General features: G+C 39.9%; 1 protein-coding gene across 6 annotated transcripts in view; it reads right to left on the bottom strand.

Moving 5' to 3' along the window:
* Nucleotides 1-18,202, bottom strand: part of CaMKI (Calcium/calmodulin-dependent protein kinase I) — a 407,212-nt gene that overhangs the window by 350,579 nt on the left and 38,431 nt on the right. Inside the window, exon 1 of one of the 6 annotated variants that reach the window (XM_070112310.1) lies at nt 15,394-15,751. The exons of the other annotated variants lie outside the window; for them this stretch is intronic. Within the exon in view, the coding sequence (XP_069968411.1) occupies nt 15,394-15,401 (8 nt within the window). The 5' untranslated portion in view covers nt 15,402-15,751. Of the gene's footprint in view, nt 1-15,393; nt 15,752-18,202 lie in introns of those variants that run through there. 6 annotated transcript variants of the gene reach the window in all.

Here is an 18,202-nt window from a genome sequence, read left to right on the forward strand (position 1 = left end):
AAAAGGCAGCGTGAGACTTTAGGCTTTTTACCACCATCAAAAAAGCCAAAAAATATAAATAAAACAGCGCAACCTACTAACAACGAGGCAGCTAAAATAATACAAGGCGATACCACGGTTAAACCCGGCATACGCGAAACATGGGTAGACGTTGTCAAGAAAAGAAGGCCGATCGAAAAGAAAATAAGATCAAGGCCAGACGCCATCATACTCACCAAAAAGGATGGTGCATCGTACGCCGACATCCTCCGGAAAATAAAAGGTGACAGCGGACTAGAGGAACTGGGAACAAGCGTCACCTACATAAGAAAAACATTGAAGGGAGACCTGCTTTAGGAACTTAAAAATCAAGCGGAAAAGAGAGCTGAATCGTTTCAAAGCGCTTTAGAGGGAGTGATCGGTGAAATGGCAGTGATACAGCCCAAAACCCCCAACGTTTCAATTATGTTCAAGGATTTGGACGAAATAACAACTCCGGAAGAAATTTGTGAGGCGCTGCAAAAGGAGTGCGGGATACAGAATCTAGGGAAAATAAACATTAAAAGTATGCGAAAGACCCGAAGCGGTACCCAAATAGTTCTCATATGCCTGCGCGCTCAGGATGCCAAGGCTGCGCTTAAGGTAGGCTAAGTTAAGATCGGGTGGTCTATCTGCCGCCTCCGGGAATATTCCCCTATTTTCCGTGGCTTTAGGTGTTTCCACGTGGGGCACATGGCGCGCAAATGCTGCAACCCCGTAGACAGGTCGTCCCTATGCACACGTTGTGGCGCCGGCGGACATGTAGCAAAGACATGCACCAACGACCCAAGCTGCATGTTTTGCAAAGGTGCACACTCAGTATTGAGTACGACTTGCCCCAAGTATTTGGAGATGGTAAAGTCGGTAGGAAAATGAGGATACTACAGCTTAATTTAAACCACTGTGCTGCAGCACAAGATCTGCTTACACAGACATTATTTGAGGAAAACATTGATGTCGCCTTACTAAGCGAGCAATACTCCCAGCGTTCGGAAAGCACCTGGATCACAGACATATCTGGTAAGGCTGCAATATGGTCATGTAAAGGCCAGCCTTTTATATCCTGCTCCAAAGACAATAATTGTTTCACATGGGCAAATATACGTGGCATATATTTTGTTAGCTGCTATGCTCCTCCCAGCTCCTCAATAATAGAATTTGAAAACTTCCTCCTGGAGCTTGCTCTAGAAACCAGAGGGAAATCGCCAGTCATAATCGCGGGCGACTTTAATGCGTGGTCAACTGCCTGGGGTAGCAGACGCACAAGCCATCGTGGACGTCTGTTACTAGAATTCCTAGGTCAGACGAATCTTACCAAAATCAATAGCGGAGTTTGATGCCGACCTTTTTGGGATAGTTTGGAGCTCAGCAATTGCACAAGGTGAGGAAGCCACCCACTTGGTATCCGCAGTGCGGAAAGAACTGGTCACAGCATGCGATGCAACTATGCGTAGAATAGTACACCACAATAAACGAAAGCCAGCCTATTGGTGGAATGAAGAAATAGCTACGCTCAGAAAGCTCTGTAATGCAGCTACACGTCGTCTGCAACGTAATCAATGTCGAGAAAATGCAAACAGCCTCAGAGAAATTGTTAAAACACAAAAGAAGCTTCTAAAGTCAGCCATTGCCCGCAGCAAAAGGAACCATTTTGAAAAGCTCTGTGAGGAAGCAAATGTAGACCCTTGGGGTACGGCGTACAAAATCTGCATGTCAAAGTTCAAAAACAAGACACAGCAAGCCAAAAGCGCATCTTTTATGAAGAATATTGTAGAAACATTATTCCCAAAACACCATCTGATTTCCTATGCTACACCACGAACAAAAGTAATAGAGCCACCGCTACTAATTAGTGAGGATGAGATATTGGCCATAGCGGGAAAAATTAAAAGCAGCAAAGCGCCTGGTATAGATGGTATACCAAACAGGGCCTTAAAAGAAGCCATGAATTTAAAACCACATATATTCGCAAAACTGTACAATGCGTGCTTAAAGCAAGGTATATTCCCCGACCCATGGAAAGTACAGCGATTGGTTCTACTTCCCAAACCAAATCAGCCTCCGGAGGAAGCCTCATCATATCGACCTCTGAAGATGCTTGACACGATTGGCAAAGTGTACGAAAGCATAGTAAGAAACCGCTTGGAGTTAGCAATCCAGAGAGCCGGCGGATTATCAGAAAGACAATACGGTCAAGTTTGGAAGAAATTCAGAAAAAAAACGATTTTTCAAAATTTTTATTTTTGAGATTTCTCGAAATCTACTGGTCCGATTGGGTCCAAACTTACACGAAATGCAAGTGCAATGAAACCCTTTGGAATGCCGTTTATTCAAATCGGTTGAGCCGTTTAAAAGTTATAAGAGGTTTACACACATCCACACACACACACACACATCCACACACACATATAGGTAGTGAATTCAAGTGAAGTGGTTGCGGGTTTTTGCTGAAAAGCAAATTATTTTTCCCCTGACACAGCAATCCAAAAAAAACGCGTGCTTAATTTGCTCTGCCGTTTTGTTTTGGTCAATCAGCTGTTGTCCTTTTTTGTTTCTCCTTTTTATATTCCCTTTTGGTTTTGGCATTGCCAACTACCGAAAATATTAGCAAGGTTTTAGGGGCAGTGACTGAACACACTTACTGTCAGGTGTTTCCAACTATTTTCTCATTGAGGTATGGCCTCTGAGAACAGTAGTGGGTGCACCCCAGAGAATCCATTTAGAAGGAACTCGAAAGTTATGAGAACGCCTCCTATTGGAAAAAATGAGTTATCCACCGTTGCTGGATCAGCAATAATGTATGAAAATGCTAACCAGGCAATAAGATGTGCCAAACCTGCTGGAGAACCACAAAATAGTGAAACTACCCAGAACTTTAACCAGTTGGGTAGTAAGATTAAAGAGCTTGAGAGTATGATGTCTGGACAAAGGCATATAAACCAAGCAATGCGCGACTTAGTTACCAACATAGTGATGCTACATGCCAAGGCGGAAATAAGAGAAAACCTACCCAAAAGGACTATGGTAGGAAAGGCATCCCAAGTATCCCCCATGGGTAAATATGTGAATACTCCAAAAAGGCAGCGTGAGACTTTAGGCTTTTTACCACCAACAAAAAAGCCAAAAAATATAAATAAAACAGCGCAACCTACTAACAACGAGGCAGCTAAAATAATACAAGGCGATACCACGGTTAAACCCGGCATACGCGAAACATGGGTAGACGTTGTCAAGAAAAGAAGGCCGATCGAAAAGAAAATAAGATCAAGGCCAGACGCCATCATACTCACCAAAAAGGATGGTGCATCGTACGCCGACATCCTCCGGAAAATAAAAGGTGACAGCGGACTAGAGGAACTGGGAACAAGCGTCACCTACATAAGAAAAACATTGAAGGGAGACCTGCTTTAGGAACTTAAAAATCAAGCGGAAAAGAGAGCTGAATCGTTTCAAAGCGCTTTAGAGGGAGTGATCGGTGAAATGGCAGTGATACAGCCCAAAACCCCCAACGTTTCAATTATGTTCAAGGATTTGGACGAAATAACAACTCCGGAAGAAATTTGTGAGGCGCTGCAAAAGGAGTGCGGGATACAGAATCTAGGGAAAATAAACATTAAAAGTATGCGAAAGACCCGAAGCGGTACCCAAATAGTTCTCATATGCCTGCGCGCTCAGGATGCCAAGGCTGCGCTTAAGGTAGGCTAAGTTAAGATCGGGTGGTCTATCTGCCGCCTCCGGGAATATTCCCCTATTTTCCGTGGCTTTAGGTGTTTCCACGTGGGGCACATGGCGCGCAAATGCTGCAACCCCGTAGACAGGTCGTCCCTATGCACACGTTGTGGCGCCGGCGGACATGTAGCAAAGACATGCACCAACGACCCAAGCTGCATGTTTTGCAAAGGTGCACACTCAGTATTGAGTACGACTTGCCCCAAGTATTTGGAGATGGTAAAGTCGGTAGGAAAATGAGGATACTACAGCTTAATTTAAACCACTGTGCTGCAGCACAAGATCTGCTTACACAGACATTATTTGAGGAAAACATTGATGTCGCCTTACTAAGCGAGCAATACTCCCAGCGTTCGGAAAGCACCTGGATCACAGACATATCTGGTAAGGCTGCAATATGGTCATGTAAAGGCCAGCCTTTTATATCCTGCTCCAAAGACAATAATTGTTTCACATGGGCAAATATACGTGGCATATATTTTGTTAGCTGCTATGCTCCTCCCAGCTCCTCAATAATAGAATTTGAAAACTTCCTCCTGGAGCTTGCTCTAGAAACCAGAGGGAAATCGCCAGTCATAATCGCGGGCGACTTTAATGCGTGGTCAACTGCCTGGGGTAGCAGACGCACAAGCCATCGTGGACGTCTGTTACTAGAATTCCTAGGTCAGACGAATCTTACCAAAATCAATAGCGGAGTTTGATGCCGACCTTTTTGGGATAGTTTGGAGCTCAGCAATTGCACAAGGTGAGGAAGCCACCCACTTGGTATCCGCAGTGCGGAAAGAACTGGTCACAGCATGCGATGCAACTATGCGTAGAATAGTACACCACAATAAACGAAAGCCAGCCTATTGGTGGAATGAAGAAATAGCTACGCTCAGAAAGCTCTGTAATGCAGCTACACGTCGTCTGCAACGTAATCAATGTCGAGAAAATGCAAACAGCCTCAGAGAAATTGTTAAAACACAAAAGAAGCTTCTAAAGTCAGCCATTGCCCGCAGCAAAAGGAACCATTTTGAAAAGCTCTGTGAGGAAGCAAATGTAGACCCTTGGGGTACGGCGTACAAAATCTGCATGTCAAAGTTCAAAAACAAGACACAGCAAGCCAAAAGCGCATCTTTTATGAAGAATATTGTAGAAACATTATTCCCAAAACACCATCTGATTTCCTATGCTACACCACGAACAAAAGTAATAGAGCCACCGCTACTAATTAGTGAGGATGAGATATTGGCCATAGCGGGAAAAATTAAAAGCAGCAAAGCGCCTGGTATAGATGGTATACCAAACAGGGCCTTAAAAGAAGCCATGAATTTAAAACCACATATATTCGCAAAAAAACAGCGATTGGTTCTACTTCCCAAACCAAATCAGCCTCCGGAGGAAGCCTCATCATATCGACCTCTGAAGATGCTTGACACGATTGGCAAAGTGTACGAAAGCATAGTAAGAAACCGCTTGGAGTTAGCAATCCAGAGAGCCGGCGGATTATCAGAAAGACAATACGGCTTTATGAAAAAGAGGTCCACTATTGACGCACTAAACAATGTCGTTGACACTGCGAAATGCGCAGTAAGTGGAAAAAAGTGGAGAGGCGGGACTAAAAAATATTGCGCGCTGATCACCCTGGATGTGAAGAATGCCTTCAACTCGGCAAAATGGGCAAACATAATCGATTCTCTATATGAAATACACGCTCCTCAATATCTGATAAACATTATTATAAGTTATTTTGAAAACAGACGACTAATATTCGACACCGATGAATGCACCAAGAGCTACTCTATTTCGAGTGGAGTACCGCATGGCTCGGTTTTAGGACCCATTCTATGGAACGTGATGTATGATGGGGTGCTAAGTATAATGCAACCAGAAGCCGTGAAATTAATCGCATACGCGGATGACCTTATTGTGGTAGAAGTGGCTAAACACCTAGATGACCTCCGGAGCAAATGCAATGAATGTGTAAACAGTCTGCGGCAATGGTTCTCCTCAAGGAGCCTAGTACTGGCTGAGCACAAGACAGAAGTTCTTCTAATAAGTACGAGGAAAGTGGAGGAAAGGATATCTCTCACCATAGGGGAGTGTGAGATATAATCACAGCCACAACTAAAGTACCTGGGAGTAATAATAGACTCAAGGCTTAAATTTAAGGAGCACCTAGAATACACCTCGGGTAAAGCATATAAAATCCTCAACGCCTTATCAAGAATGATGGCAAATAAGGGCTGCGTGCGTTCCAGCCGGCGAATTTTACTCGCAAAGGTAATAAGATCGGTTATCTTATATGCGGTCCCAATATGGATCCAGGCGCTTAACATTAAAGCATATGCCAAACAATTAAACACAGTGCACCGGCTGTCGGCACTAAGAATAATCAGTGCTTTCCGAACAATATCCAGCGAGGCTGCTGAACTAATAGCCAGTATGATGCCCATTGACATCCAGGGTGAAGAATTCGCGCGACTATACAAGTTGTCAGCAGAGACAACTAAAGAATCCAAAAAAGAAGAGAGAAACAAAAGCATGACAATGTGGCAGAAACGGTGGCAAACCTCACCCAAAGGACGGTGGACACACAGACTCATACCGGACATCCGTCCGTGGATAGACAGACGACATGGGGACCTGGATTTCCACCTTACCCAAATACTAAGTGGTCATGGGTGCTTTAGAAGCTACCTGTACAGATTCCATCGCGACACTAGTCCGAACTGTCCGACGTGTACAGAGCGCTTAGAGGACTCTGAACATGTATTATTTTACTGCCCTCGCTTTGTAAGCATAAGAAAAAAACTAAAAACTATACTTGGTGGTAGTTTTACGGTGGAAAATTTGACGACACGTGTCAGTCCACTGAGAACTGGAACGCTGTCAGCGAAGCGGCAGCCTCAATCATGACAAAACTGAGACATATAGAAAAGATTAGGCGTTCGTCAGTCCGTACAATAGAGGAGACTTAAAGGTCTTATCACCCCCACGAAGTAATACTTAATCAGGTGGTTCCGTGGGAGGGATATGCGGTGGGAGTAGGTTAGGTTTAGCGGATTAAAGTTCCACACTTCGGCTTTCGATGCTTCCCCCTACTTAAAAAAAAAAAAAAACAAAAAAAAAACATCCACACACACACACAATAAGGCGGAAATTAAAGTGCTAACGCACACTAAATTATTAGAAATCCGGCACTTAGATGATGTCACCACAAAAGACGATATAGTCCAAGCTATTAGTTCGCAGTTCAAGCAACTCAAACTCGGTGAAAATTCCATCAAGAGCATAAGGAAAGCGTAGGCAGGAACACAAACCGCAACTTTAAGTCTTCCGGTGCGAGAAGCATCGCAACTATTAGATGCGGGAAAGATGAAAGTTGGGTGGGTTGTGTGCAGAATCCGGGAAAGGTCAAACCTTAAAAAATGTTTCAGATGTCTGGAATATGCTCACGTAGCCAAAAGATGCACTAACCCAGAAGACAGGAGCGGATGCTGTATTAAGTGCGGAGAAAAGGGGCACTTTGCTAAAAGCTGTAGTAAGGAACCTTTCTGTATATCCTGCAAAAACGCTGGAAGGACAAATACAAACCACCAAATTGGTAGTAAAAGATGCCCAGTTTACATAGCAGCATGTAAGATTGGAAAATGAAATGCCTGCAAATTAACCTAAACCATTGTGAAGTAGCACAAGAATTGCTGAAACAAACGGTGTATGAAAAGAAAATTGACGTCGTTATAATCTACGAACAATACACAGGAAAAGTGGCAATATGGGCCTGCGGCGACAAAGCGGTGCACTGCTTGGTAAATCGTTTTACGTAAGAGTAAAAGTATGTGGTATAAATATCTATAGTTGTTACGTGCCACCAAGCGTATCGCTAGCAGATTTTGAAAAGTTTCTTGACGACCTAGTCAGGGATGTTCAAACAACAACACCAAATCTAATAGCAGGGGACTTCAACGCTTGGGCTCTGGAGTGGGGAAGTCGAAAGACAAATCAACGTGGAAATGCCTTGCTTAAGGCATTCTCACTACTTGACGTGGTACTGCTAAACACGGGATCCAAGAACACTTTTGAAAAGAATGGATATGGCTGAATAATTGACGTAGCGTTTGTCAGTAGATCTCTATCAGGCAACACGAAGTGGCAGATGTGTGAAATGTACACACATAGCGACTACCAAGCCATAATGATAGAAGTTGGCAATAATGACGAACGCCAAGGGAGAAGCGTGCGGACGAAAAAAGCACAACGTAAAGGATGGAAACTCGAAACCATGGACGAAGACGTATTTACCTTCAAATGACGCGAATAAACAGGCAAAATTACTAATTGTCATCTCAGCAGAGCTTGCGATGCTGCTATCACAAGGAAAAAGGAGCATTGAAAACTGCTATACAGGTCAAAACTAAATACTTCACAGAACTTTTCAATAAATGTCTGCGGGATGGAGTTTTTCCGAATATTTGGAAACTACAACGTTTGGTTCTGCTATCAAAACCTAACAAGCTACGTGTTCGTACAGGCCACTTTGTATGATTGATACCAGTGGTAAGATCTTTGAACGGATCATATGTGATCGGATAGAAAAACACCTTGAAAAAGTAGAGGGCCTATATGACTATCAATACGGTTTTCGCAGAAGACGCTCGACAATTGACGCGATAAAAAAACTGACCGAAATAGCAGGCAAAGCTGTTGAGGGCACTAGGTGGTTGTATGGCTTCAAGGAATACTGTGCAGTCGTTACCTTGGATGTTAAAAATGCGTTCAACTCTGCGTGTTGGGCCCACATAACTCAAGCTTTAGAGACCCTTAAAACGCCATTGTATCTCCGGCGAACTATTAATAGTTATTTATACAATAGAGTGTTGCTATATGACACAGATGACGGTGTCAAGCGGTACAAAGTGACTGGTGGAGTACCACAATAATCGGTACTGGGTCCACTTCTATAGAACATATTATATGACGGAATCCTTCGCCTTCCAATGCCGAAAGAAGTGATAATAATTGAGTATGCTGACGATATTGCGGTGACAATCGTGGCAAAAGAACTGCACCAAATTGAGCGCATATGCAGTACTGTTGCACTAAAAATTAAAGTATGGCTAACAACAGCGAAGTTGCAACTGGCAGGGCAAAAAACAGAAGCCTTATTAATTTCAAGCAGGAAGAAAATTGAAGCCATCACCCTAAATATTGACGGACATAGCATCACGTCACAGCCATTTCTCAAATATTTAGGCGTAATAATTGACGCGAGAATAAACTATAAAACAAATGTCGAGAAAGCTTGCGAAAAAGCTGCACGAGGAAACACGGCCTTAAGTCGAATAATGGCTTACATAGGCGGATCTAGTCAGAACAGAAGTGACAAAATTAACCCAATCAATAGTAATGTATGCAGCGCCTGTGTGGGCCAACGCTCTAAAGCAAAAATCATACGCCGAACCAGTTAGATCCTTGTTCAGGTTAAGTGCACTTAGGGTTGCCAGCGCTTTCCGCACAGTGTCGCACGAAGCCGCTGGAGTGATATCTGGTATAATGCCACCTGACATAATGGCTCTGGAGTATAAGAGAGTTTACGATAAAAGTAAAAATCTAGGCAGGCCTCTAACAGCTAAAGAGCGCGAAGAAGAAAGACAGCAGAGTGTAAATGAATGGCAAGCACGTTGGGATACAGCGCCCAAAGGACGATGGACACACAGGTTGATCAAAGACGTTAAAACCTGGTGTAATAGAAAACATGGCAATGTTGACTTTTATTTGACGCAGCTCCTAAGTGGGCATGGTTGTTTTAGGGAATACCTTTATAAATATGGTCACGATGAGGCAAAAATGTGCTCATATTGTGGCAGTGAGAAAGAGAATGCAGAACACGTATTTTTCCTTTGTCCGCAATATGCGATTGATAGAAAGAATTTGGAAACCCAAGTTTTTGAGAAACTGATGCCAGAAAATCTGGTTCTACACATGCAACGGTCAAAGCAGGTGTGGGATTATGTAAGATGTCGGGCCACAAAGGTTCTTGAAGAGCAGCGAAGATTAGAGCGACTGCGATATAGTACGGCAAACAGCCAAAATCAGCTTTTAAATCCCTAAGACGTTGTAGCCAATAGGCTTAGCGACCCCTGCGATTTAATACTTAACGGTAGTTCCGCAGGGGAATCATAAAAAAGCTATGAGATATGTTCTTGAGATGTTTTTTTCAGTGGGTTAAAGTCTCACACTACTGTTGTAAGGGCAACAGTGTCTTTTAATGATTTTTTCACATCTTTAAAAGAAAACAAATAGAGAGTGGCGTTAAAAATTTAATAAATAAACATTTTCAAGATGGAAAATCTTACCGAAATATAGGGAAAATCCTTGATCTACCTTGTGCAAATGTGTAAAATATAAAACGCACAAGTCCGTGGAAAATAGACCAAAGAAGTGACAAAAATTCCCAAAATAAGTGATCCAAAGATAGCCGATAACATCGCTGCAGCATCTGGTAAAACTGTTCACCCAAAAACTATAGCAAGAGCTTTACGGGAAAATAGTTATCAAAGCAGAGTTCCACGAAAAAAATCTCTCATATCTGAGAAAAATAAGCAACTTCGTCTTGAATTTGCAAACAAATACAAGGATATGGATGAATTTTTTTGGAGAAGAGTCCTGTTTACTGACGAATCTAAGTTCAACCCCTTCGGAAGCTATGGTCGTAGAAAAATTTGGCGTAAAACAGGAACAGCATATCAAACCCAAAATGTAATACCAACCGTTAAGCATGGTGGGCGTAGCGTAATGGTTTGGGGAGCGATGGGAGCAGCTGGCGTAGGACATCTAACGTTTATCGATGGTATAATGAACAAATATGTTTATAAAAATATTTTTGAACAACATATGCAGTCTTTGGTGGATTGCTTAGGCCTCGGAAGTTCTTGGATATTCCAACAAGACAATGATCCTAAGAATACCGCGGGTTTGGTGAAGAAATGGCTGTTGTATTATGCTCCTCCTCAACTCTATAGTCCGCCACAATCACCAGACTTGAACCCGATTGAGCATGTTTGGGAGCTATTGGCACGAACGAAAGAAGCTCTGAAATAGGCATGGTCGAAAATGGCGCCATCGGAAACAGAAAATCTATGCAACGCCGTCTAAAAGCAGTAATTGAAGCACGAGGTGGACCAACAAAATACTAAATATATTTTATGACCTATATTTTAGTTTAATTTAGTTACGATATGAAACTCTATGTAACGTATTTTAACTTTTGTCCCGTGTAATTTTATGTTTTTGATGAATTTACTGTTATCTAAGCTACATTGAAAGTTTTTTTTTAAATTTCAATGTAAGTAAATAATTTACTATAAATAAACTTCCTACTTACATTTTTGTTAAAATAGTTTTTTTCAATAAAAAATGAAATTTTAATGATGTATTTAAACTTTTGTCTTTGACTGTATGTTTTGCCTATAATTTTCAATACACGCAGGCGTACACTGGCAGAAAAAGTCTGCGTACAAGGTACCAACAAAAATGAGTTGTTGGAAAAAATACTTTTTATAAAAAACAATTCATTTGGAAGTTGGATATCCCCAACGTGTTAAAACTTCCGCTAATGGTTTTGGCATGGAATATACAAGCTAAGAGGTTTCTGTCGAAGGGATGTTAGCCCATTCCTCGTGCAGCACATCATTGAGCATATCCTTTGAGGTAATTGTGCGTTGGTAGAGCTTAAGCTTAACAAGGTCTGCTGTATGCTTCGGTTCGCTATCCTGTAGAAAATAGGAAACACTTTCAAGACCAAATTCTAAAAGTTTTTTTAACGATATTAAGGTATGCATAATTAACCATTGTAGACTCTATAAATTCCTTTTATCCCACACAGTTACTAGCTATACACCCCCATATCATTGCTTCTTCCCCACCGCTCTTCAAAGTATGCATCAAGATTTCCTTATAGAGTGCAGTACCCGTTTTTCGCTGCAAAATCTTTCGCCCCTCGATTCCAAAGACGCAAAACCTGCTCTCATCGAAAACAATAACTTTCTGCTACCGGGGCTTATTTAAGTGCTCTTTGACGGCAACCTTATGCACTTACCTATTGACTAACGATATGACTGAGTTTTTGTGGGCGACTTTACCATAAAACCCTTTTTTGCAAATGGAACAAAAATCTTTTAAAATTGCTACTTGTACGAAAACACTTCTAAAAAACTATAACTTTCTGACACATTTACATTTGGTTATTACGTAGGTAATTCCGATTTATCTATAAAGCTATGGTGTCAGATTTTTATTGATTACAATGCTATGGGATTATGCAATAGACTAGTAACAAATCACTTAATATGATAATGCTCTTAATTTCTTTTATATAAAAATTATTTTTTAACAAAAGAAAATAAGATATTAGCGTGTACGCAGACTTTTTCTGGCGAGTATATGTTTGTATAATTAAACAATTAAGGAAGGACTAAGTTCGGATCTAACCGAACATTTTATACTCTCGCAAAGTCAAATTGTATACTCGTTTGGGATTTCTTTGTGGGTTGACCGATATTTTCGGTAGAAGGTCAACTATAGGCACTGTGGTCCACATATTCAGTACTTAGGGGCTTGAACAGTTTTGGTTCGATTTAGACAATTTTTGGCCTCAAGGTGGCATACTTTAATCGCATTATTCACGCAAAGTTTTATCCCGATACAGTCATTGTTGCCTGATTTGCATAGTGGAAAGTGAAAGAATCAGATGGAATTTAAAATGGTGTTATATGGGAAGTAGGCTTGGTTATAATCCGATTTCGCTATTTTCACACTATAGCATAGAAATATGAAAAGAATGTCATGTACCGAATTTGGTTGAAATTGGTTAAGCCAATCCCAAGATATGGGTTTTCACCTAAAAGTGGGCGGTGCCACGCCCACTGACTAATATTGAACGCGATTCCTATAAAGTCATCTCATACCACCCGATTTCAACTATTTTCACTGTAAGTAGAGATTCTAAAAACATTTGCTTTCAGTGAATTTTGTTATTATAGCATTAGTGGTTTAGGAGATATGTACATTAAACCTATTAGGGGCTGGACCACGCCCACTTAAAAAAAAAATTTTAACTGCAGATGCCCCTCCCTAGTGTGATCCTGTGTACCAAATAACAGTCTTGTATCTTATTGCGGAGCTTAGTTATGGCAATTTATTTGTTTTTGATTAATGGCGTTTTGTGGGCGTGGCAGTGGCCCATCTGCAATACCAACCGTCTCACGGTACCAGAAACATGTCTACCAAGTATCATAAAGATATCTCAATTTTTACTCAAGTTAGAGCTAGCACGGAGGGACGGACGGACAGACAGTCACCCGGATTTCAACTCGTCTCTTCATCTTGATCACTTATATATATAACCCTATATCTAACTCGATTAGTTTTAGGTGATACAAACAACCGTTAGGTGAACAAAACTATTATACTCTGTAGCAACAGGTTGCGAGAGTATAAAAACAACCACACTCTTTCACTGTTGTTTTACGTTGGTTTTTGTTGCATAGTTGTTTTTTTGCAGTGATAAATATCGATCACTGTTTAGAGAAAGAAAAAGCGACCTGGTCCGGAAATGACATTCTATGAATGCAAATTTCTCATCAGTATCGCTGTAGAGTGGTGTAATCAGATGGAACTTGAGGCAAGCTACGATTTTACGGTCAGTTTCAATAACACATTTAAGATTCGGTTGACGCCAAAGAGGCGGCACGACAACTATCGTTATGGTCAAGCACTTCATTATTTAAGCCTTTTCTGGCTTTACATAGGAATATTACGACGTTCGTACTGATTAGTGACATACGTACAGACGAAATTAACTGTGTTGCTGCATCTCTCCATGACACTGGCATAGTAGGCAGTTATGGCCGAAACGATCCACGACAACCGTACACAATGAGTTGCGTAGCATCACATCATGTGCCTAAGATATTACAAAATTGATCAAAGGTGTGAACCTTGGCACACAATTACCAATTGACGACCATATTTAACAAAATAACGTGACCTTTTGGACTATGGACAATAATTTTTTTTATATTTCGGTTTTCAGGGACAAATGTTAGGAAACTTCAACAAATACAGCACGTCTTGAAGTGTATCGGCTAGAAGTAATGCCATGGCTGGGATGGCAACAGTCTTCAGGTAGTAGTCAGGTAACTTGGTTTGGAAAAATGTACTTTTTCTGCGAAAGTACTACATATTAAAAAAACACTGCAAATTTTAGAACGAAAACCGAAATATTGACGAAATTATAGCATGCTAGAATGAGTCGCAGATCAGACTACTAACTTATGTGATGCCACCGTGGTAAAACATACAGAATATTTTGTCTTAATCGTCTTTGAATTGATAACTGTTGCTTAGACGAGTGAGCTAGCATCGCAAAGACCGTGGAACAATGTTTGAAAACGTGCAATCATTTCTATTCACCGCATTGAATACGCACTTGATCGAGCCCTGGAAGCTTTGAACGCTTCCGTCAAATATCGTCATGTAATGAATAGCCCCAGAGAGACGCATCTGTACAACCTCGGTGGCTCGTTGTAATTTCTGTTGCCCTGCCGTACAGGTACAGACAGATATCGTCTGCAGAAGACTCTCGCCATATAATTCTTTGAAAGTCACGCTGCTCAGGTGCAAGCTTCGCTTGCCTGAACATCTTTTTCATGTACGCATTTATCGACGCGCGATAGCGTCGAAAACATAGAAGTATACCACTAAGAGAATCTTGATGCATAGTACCTAACCGTTGAATGCTGTATAGTGAGATTTCAGTTGAAAACCACAAGAAATTACGTTGTGACCGGTGTTGTAAAAAACTAAAGCCAAAACCAACTGGCATCTCATATTAGTTGCTGGTCGTTGATCTCATAGTGAACGTAATGCTGCCTCCACTTCGTTGCCCCTACACACCTTGGGCTATCACACTAAATTTCAGTCGATACAGCTGCGAACAATTCGTTAGAAGATCCGTCTCAAATATGCACGATCTGGCACTAAAAGAATTATCGGCTTTACCTAGGCAGTAAGGGACCTTGCAGGAGTCGTTGAGGTTGTCGGCACCTCAGTCAGGGGTGTTGTGGAATCCAAAAAAGATTCGCGTAGTTGTCAGAATTGCAAACCAATTCTGATGTCCAATGGTGTCACAGAATCTGATTGGCTTTTCGTCTTTTCGAATATACCAAATCAATATTAGAATCATCCGTTTGCTAATGCGACAAAACTTCCAAATGAATATATTTGTAAGCAATTATTTTTAAGTTTACAAAGTTTTTAAGAAAAAAGCAACGAAAAAATTAAAAGGAAAATATTAAGAGATCACAGTAATTCACTTGATGCACCAGCAAAATCGCATGTGAAATTTGGCTTGTATTTACTTGTATGCTTGTATACACGCTTACTTTACAGATATATAATATATCACATTATCGCCGAAATAAAGACGAGTTTGGGTGTTAAATTACTCTAATTACGTTTTGTAAATCCTCTTAAAATATTATATCTAGATTTTTTCCATAAACTCAATCATTCTGACATTTTGTGTTTTATTCTTATGTTTTTCACTATAGAAAGATAAATTAATTTGAAACAATAATATAAAGAACTTTTTTAACTTACTTGTACATTTCAGATCTGTCAGCGACTATCCTCTTGCTTTGTTTCTGATAAACCCTGTAAAAGTGGTTTCCGTGACACGTAAAACTGATACAATTTTTGTTTCCAACATCAAACCAATAATAAATAAATTCGTGACACCTACTGCATTTTTTTATCAGTTTCAATTCTGATTCTGACAATCAGAGATTCTACAACACACCTGAGTATCTTAATCGCATTAAATCGTTATTCTATAGCATCTATGACCAACGTCAATGTCACAATTTACGTATGTATTGCGTACGCTGAGTTAATTTATATATGTACATATATGTTTTGAGCGCGGCAATAGTAGTAGTAGGCAGACTCTTAATGCGGTCGGTAGTTCAAGAAACAAGCTATGAGCAGACTAAGAATTTCAAGAGGTCTTGTAAATGTTGTGTTTCCGTAATAGGGCGTTTATTAATCGCATTGCACGCTACGATTCATGAACCGTGTCCATAATAATCAGTACTGATTGTGATGACTCGTGGGTAACTATTTTAAGCTGCTTCATATTATCAGAGCGTTACTTGACAAAGCCTTCCACACATCGTAATATCTACTCGAGTATATTTCTCTAATTAGAGAACAGTGGCTTCACAGATTGCTCCACGAAGTTATCCCAACACAAACGATTACCACGAGGCACCAAAATGTTTAATAATATTGTGACGGACACGGATTACAGAACAAAATCGAATCGATAATAAATTGCCAGAAGTAACAAGACAGCGAATTCGTAGTTGCCAGAATATTCGAGTGGCGAACTTTTGTTTAAGATCTACTATATAAGGGCTGCCAGATTGTGCAGCAAACACAGTTCCAATAAGAGTGTTGACGTGTAAAGAGCAATACGTTGTAAACTCGAATAACGAGTAATAAGTGTTAAGTTGTTGGAATTTGAAATATAGATAAGTGTATAGCCACTAAATTGGGACTCTTATTTACCAATCCAGTGATCGAACTCAAGAGTGAGTTACAAGGTAGACGATTTATCGAGAAATCCTTTACAATATAAACTATTTATATGAATACAGTTCCAAAAGTTTCAAAGATTACTGTGTTTAAATGATTTGCTTGGCACCAGAACGGAGAAGATCGTACAAATATTTCCTGCGATATTCATAATAGTTTTTAGGAGTTAAAAGTACAGTACCTAATATGTATTAACAAACTTAAATACAAAACCGTGATTAATGATAAAAGAGAGACGAGAATACAAAAACTTAGATAAACAGTATTGCGAAATCATAAGTAAAAGAATTACAGAAACTTAAGCTAACGTAAATATTTTTGAATACTAGGTTTAACATTTGATCATATGTAAACACGGAATAATCACACCACATATCTATCAGTGTCTTCTAACTGTGTCTTCAATGGGTACATGTATAACGAAATCTGATAACGTTATCGGCCAATGTTTTGCATCCAACGGAAAACGTTTCGGAGTGTTACCGGAATTTCACGCTGATCATTTATAAAGTAAATATCCGAGTGATTGATCAGCTAAGCCAAAATCAAGAATGAAGACTTGATTATTTTACCTAATATATTTATTTTCACGTGAAGTTTTTACTTACAAGATTTAAGAAGTCTTAATCACATTAGTCGTATTACTACTTAAGAATTTAATTCAAAAATTCTTGGAATATATGTAATTTTTTCTGGTAAACATAATAATTACATCGTTCTTTGAATGAGGGTTTCTCAAACAAGTAATCTTCGTATCCGCAAAATTGTTTTTTATGACTTATAATGAATTGGTTAAAGTAAAAAACAAAATATTTTTACATTCGAATAGATTTTTATTCATAAAATTACAATAGCTTAACGTTAAATTTTAAAGATTTTTTTAACGCTTGGGTATATCGTACCCCACCTCGTATATGGTGGGTTTAGGGCGTATTTTAGTCTACAAATAAAGAGACTTTGATTTTTTTATATTTTTGCAGTTTAACTATTCAAATGTTTTCGAAGATATAGATATTTCGCTGAACCGGCGTTGTTGTTGTTAAAGCGGCAGAAAACATTCCTGAAGTAGTTTCGTTTTACGCGAAACTTTAAACGCTATTTTCTCTTTCAAGAGAGTAATTTTTGTGGTCTTGACTATGCTGGTAATTTGTGGAATTTTTACCTTTTTACTGATTTCTTCTAAAATTAGTTGAAATTCATGCATCTAGTACCTTTCTTAACTAGAGCACACAAATATTATCAAGAAAACTTGTATGGAGCACTCCCTTTAACAAAGTATCTTTGCGAAATTCGACGTAGAATATAAATCAAGGCAGTGCTACAATTTCTGAACCCCTATAGGAATAGTTGCCATACAAACTAACCGATCAAACCATACAAACTGACTGTTCCCACGGCAGTCGGGTCTAAGTAACTGGAACGGACCCGGTCTTTTATCCGTCCAAGGACTGTCAACTCGGCACCATTACTAGAAATTACTACTGAAATGTTTTCTGCCGCTACAACGACAATAACCGATCAAACTCAAATCTATGTATGAAGAACTTTTTTATTTGATAACGTTCCTTCACGAAATTCGATACGAATATTTCAGATCGGACCACTATAGCATATACCTACAAACAGATCGATCAAATTCAAGACAGATATTTTTATACCCTTTTATACCCAAAATGCCCTTGTGAAGGATATAATAACATGGATGCATTGAAAGTTAACGTTTAATGTTTGACTCAGATTTACTTTTGTTAACCATATTAATAGTTTTTCGTATTTTCTTCTTCGCTATGTAAAAGATTTTCTAACTCTTTGG

Source organism: Bactrocera oleae, chromosome X (assembly GCF_042242935.1).
Source record: "Bactrocera oleae isolate idBacOlea1 chromosome X, idBacOlea1, whole genome shotgun sequence".
NCBI lineage: Eukaryota > Metazoa > Arthropoda > Insecta > Diptera > Tephritidae > Bactrocera > Bactrocera oleae.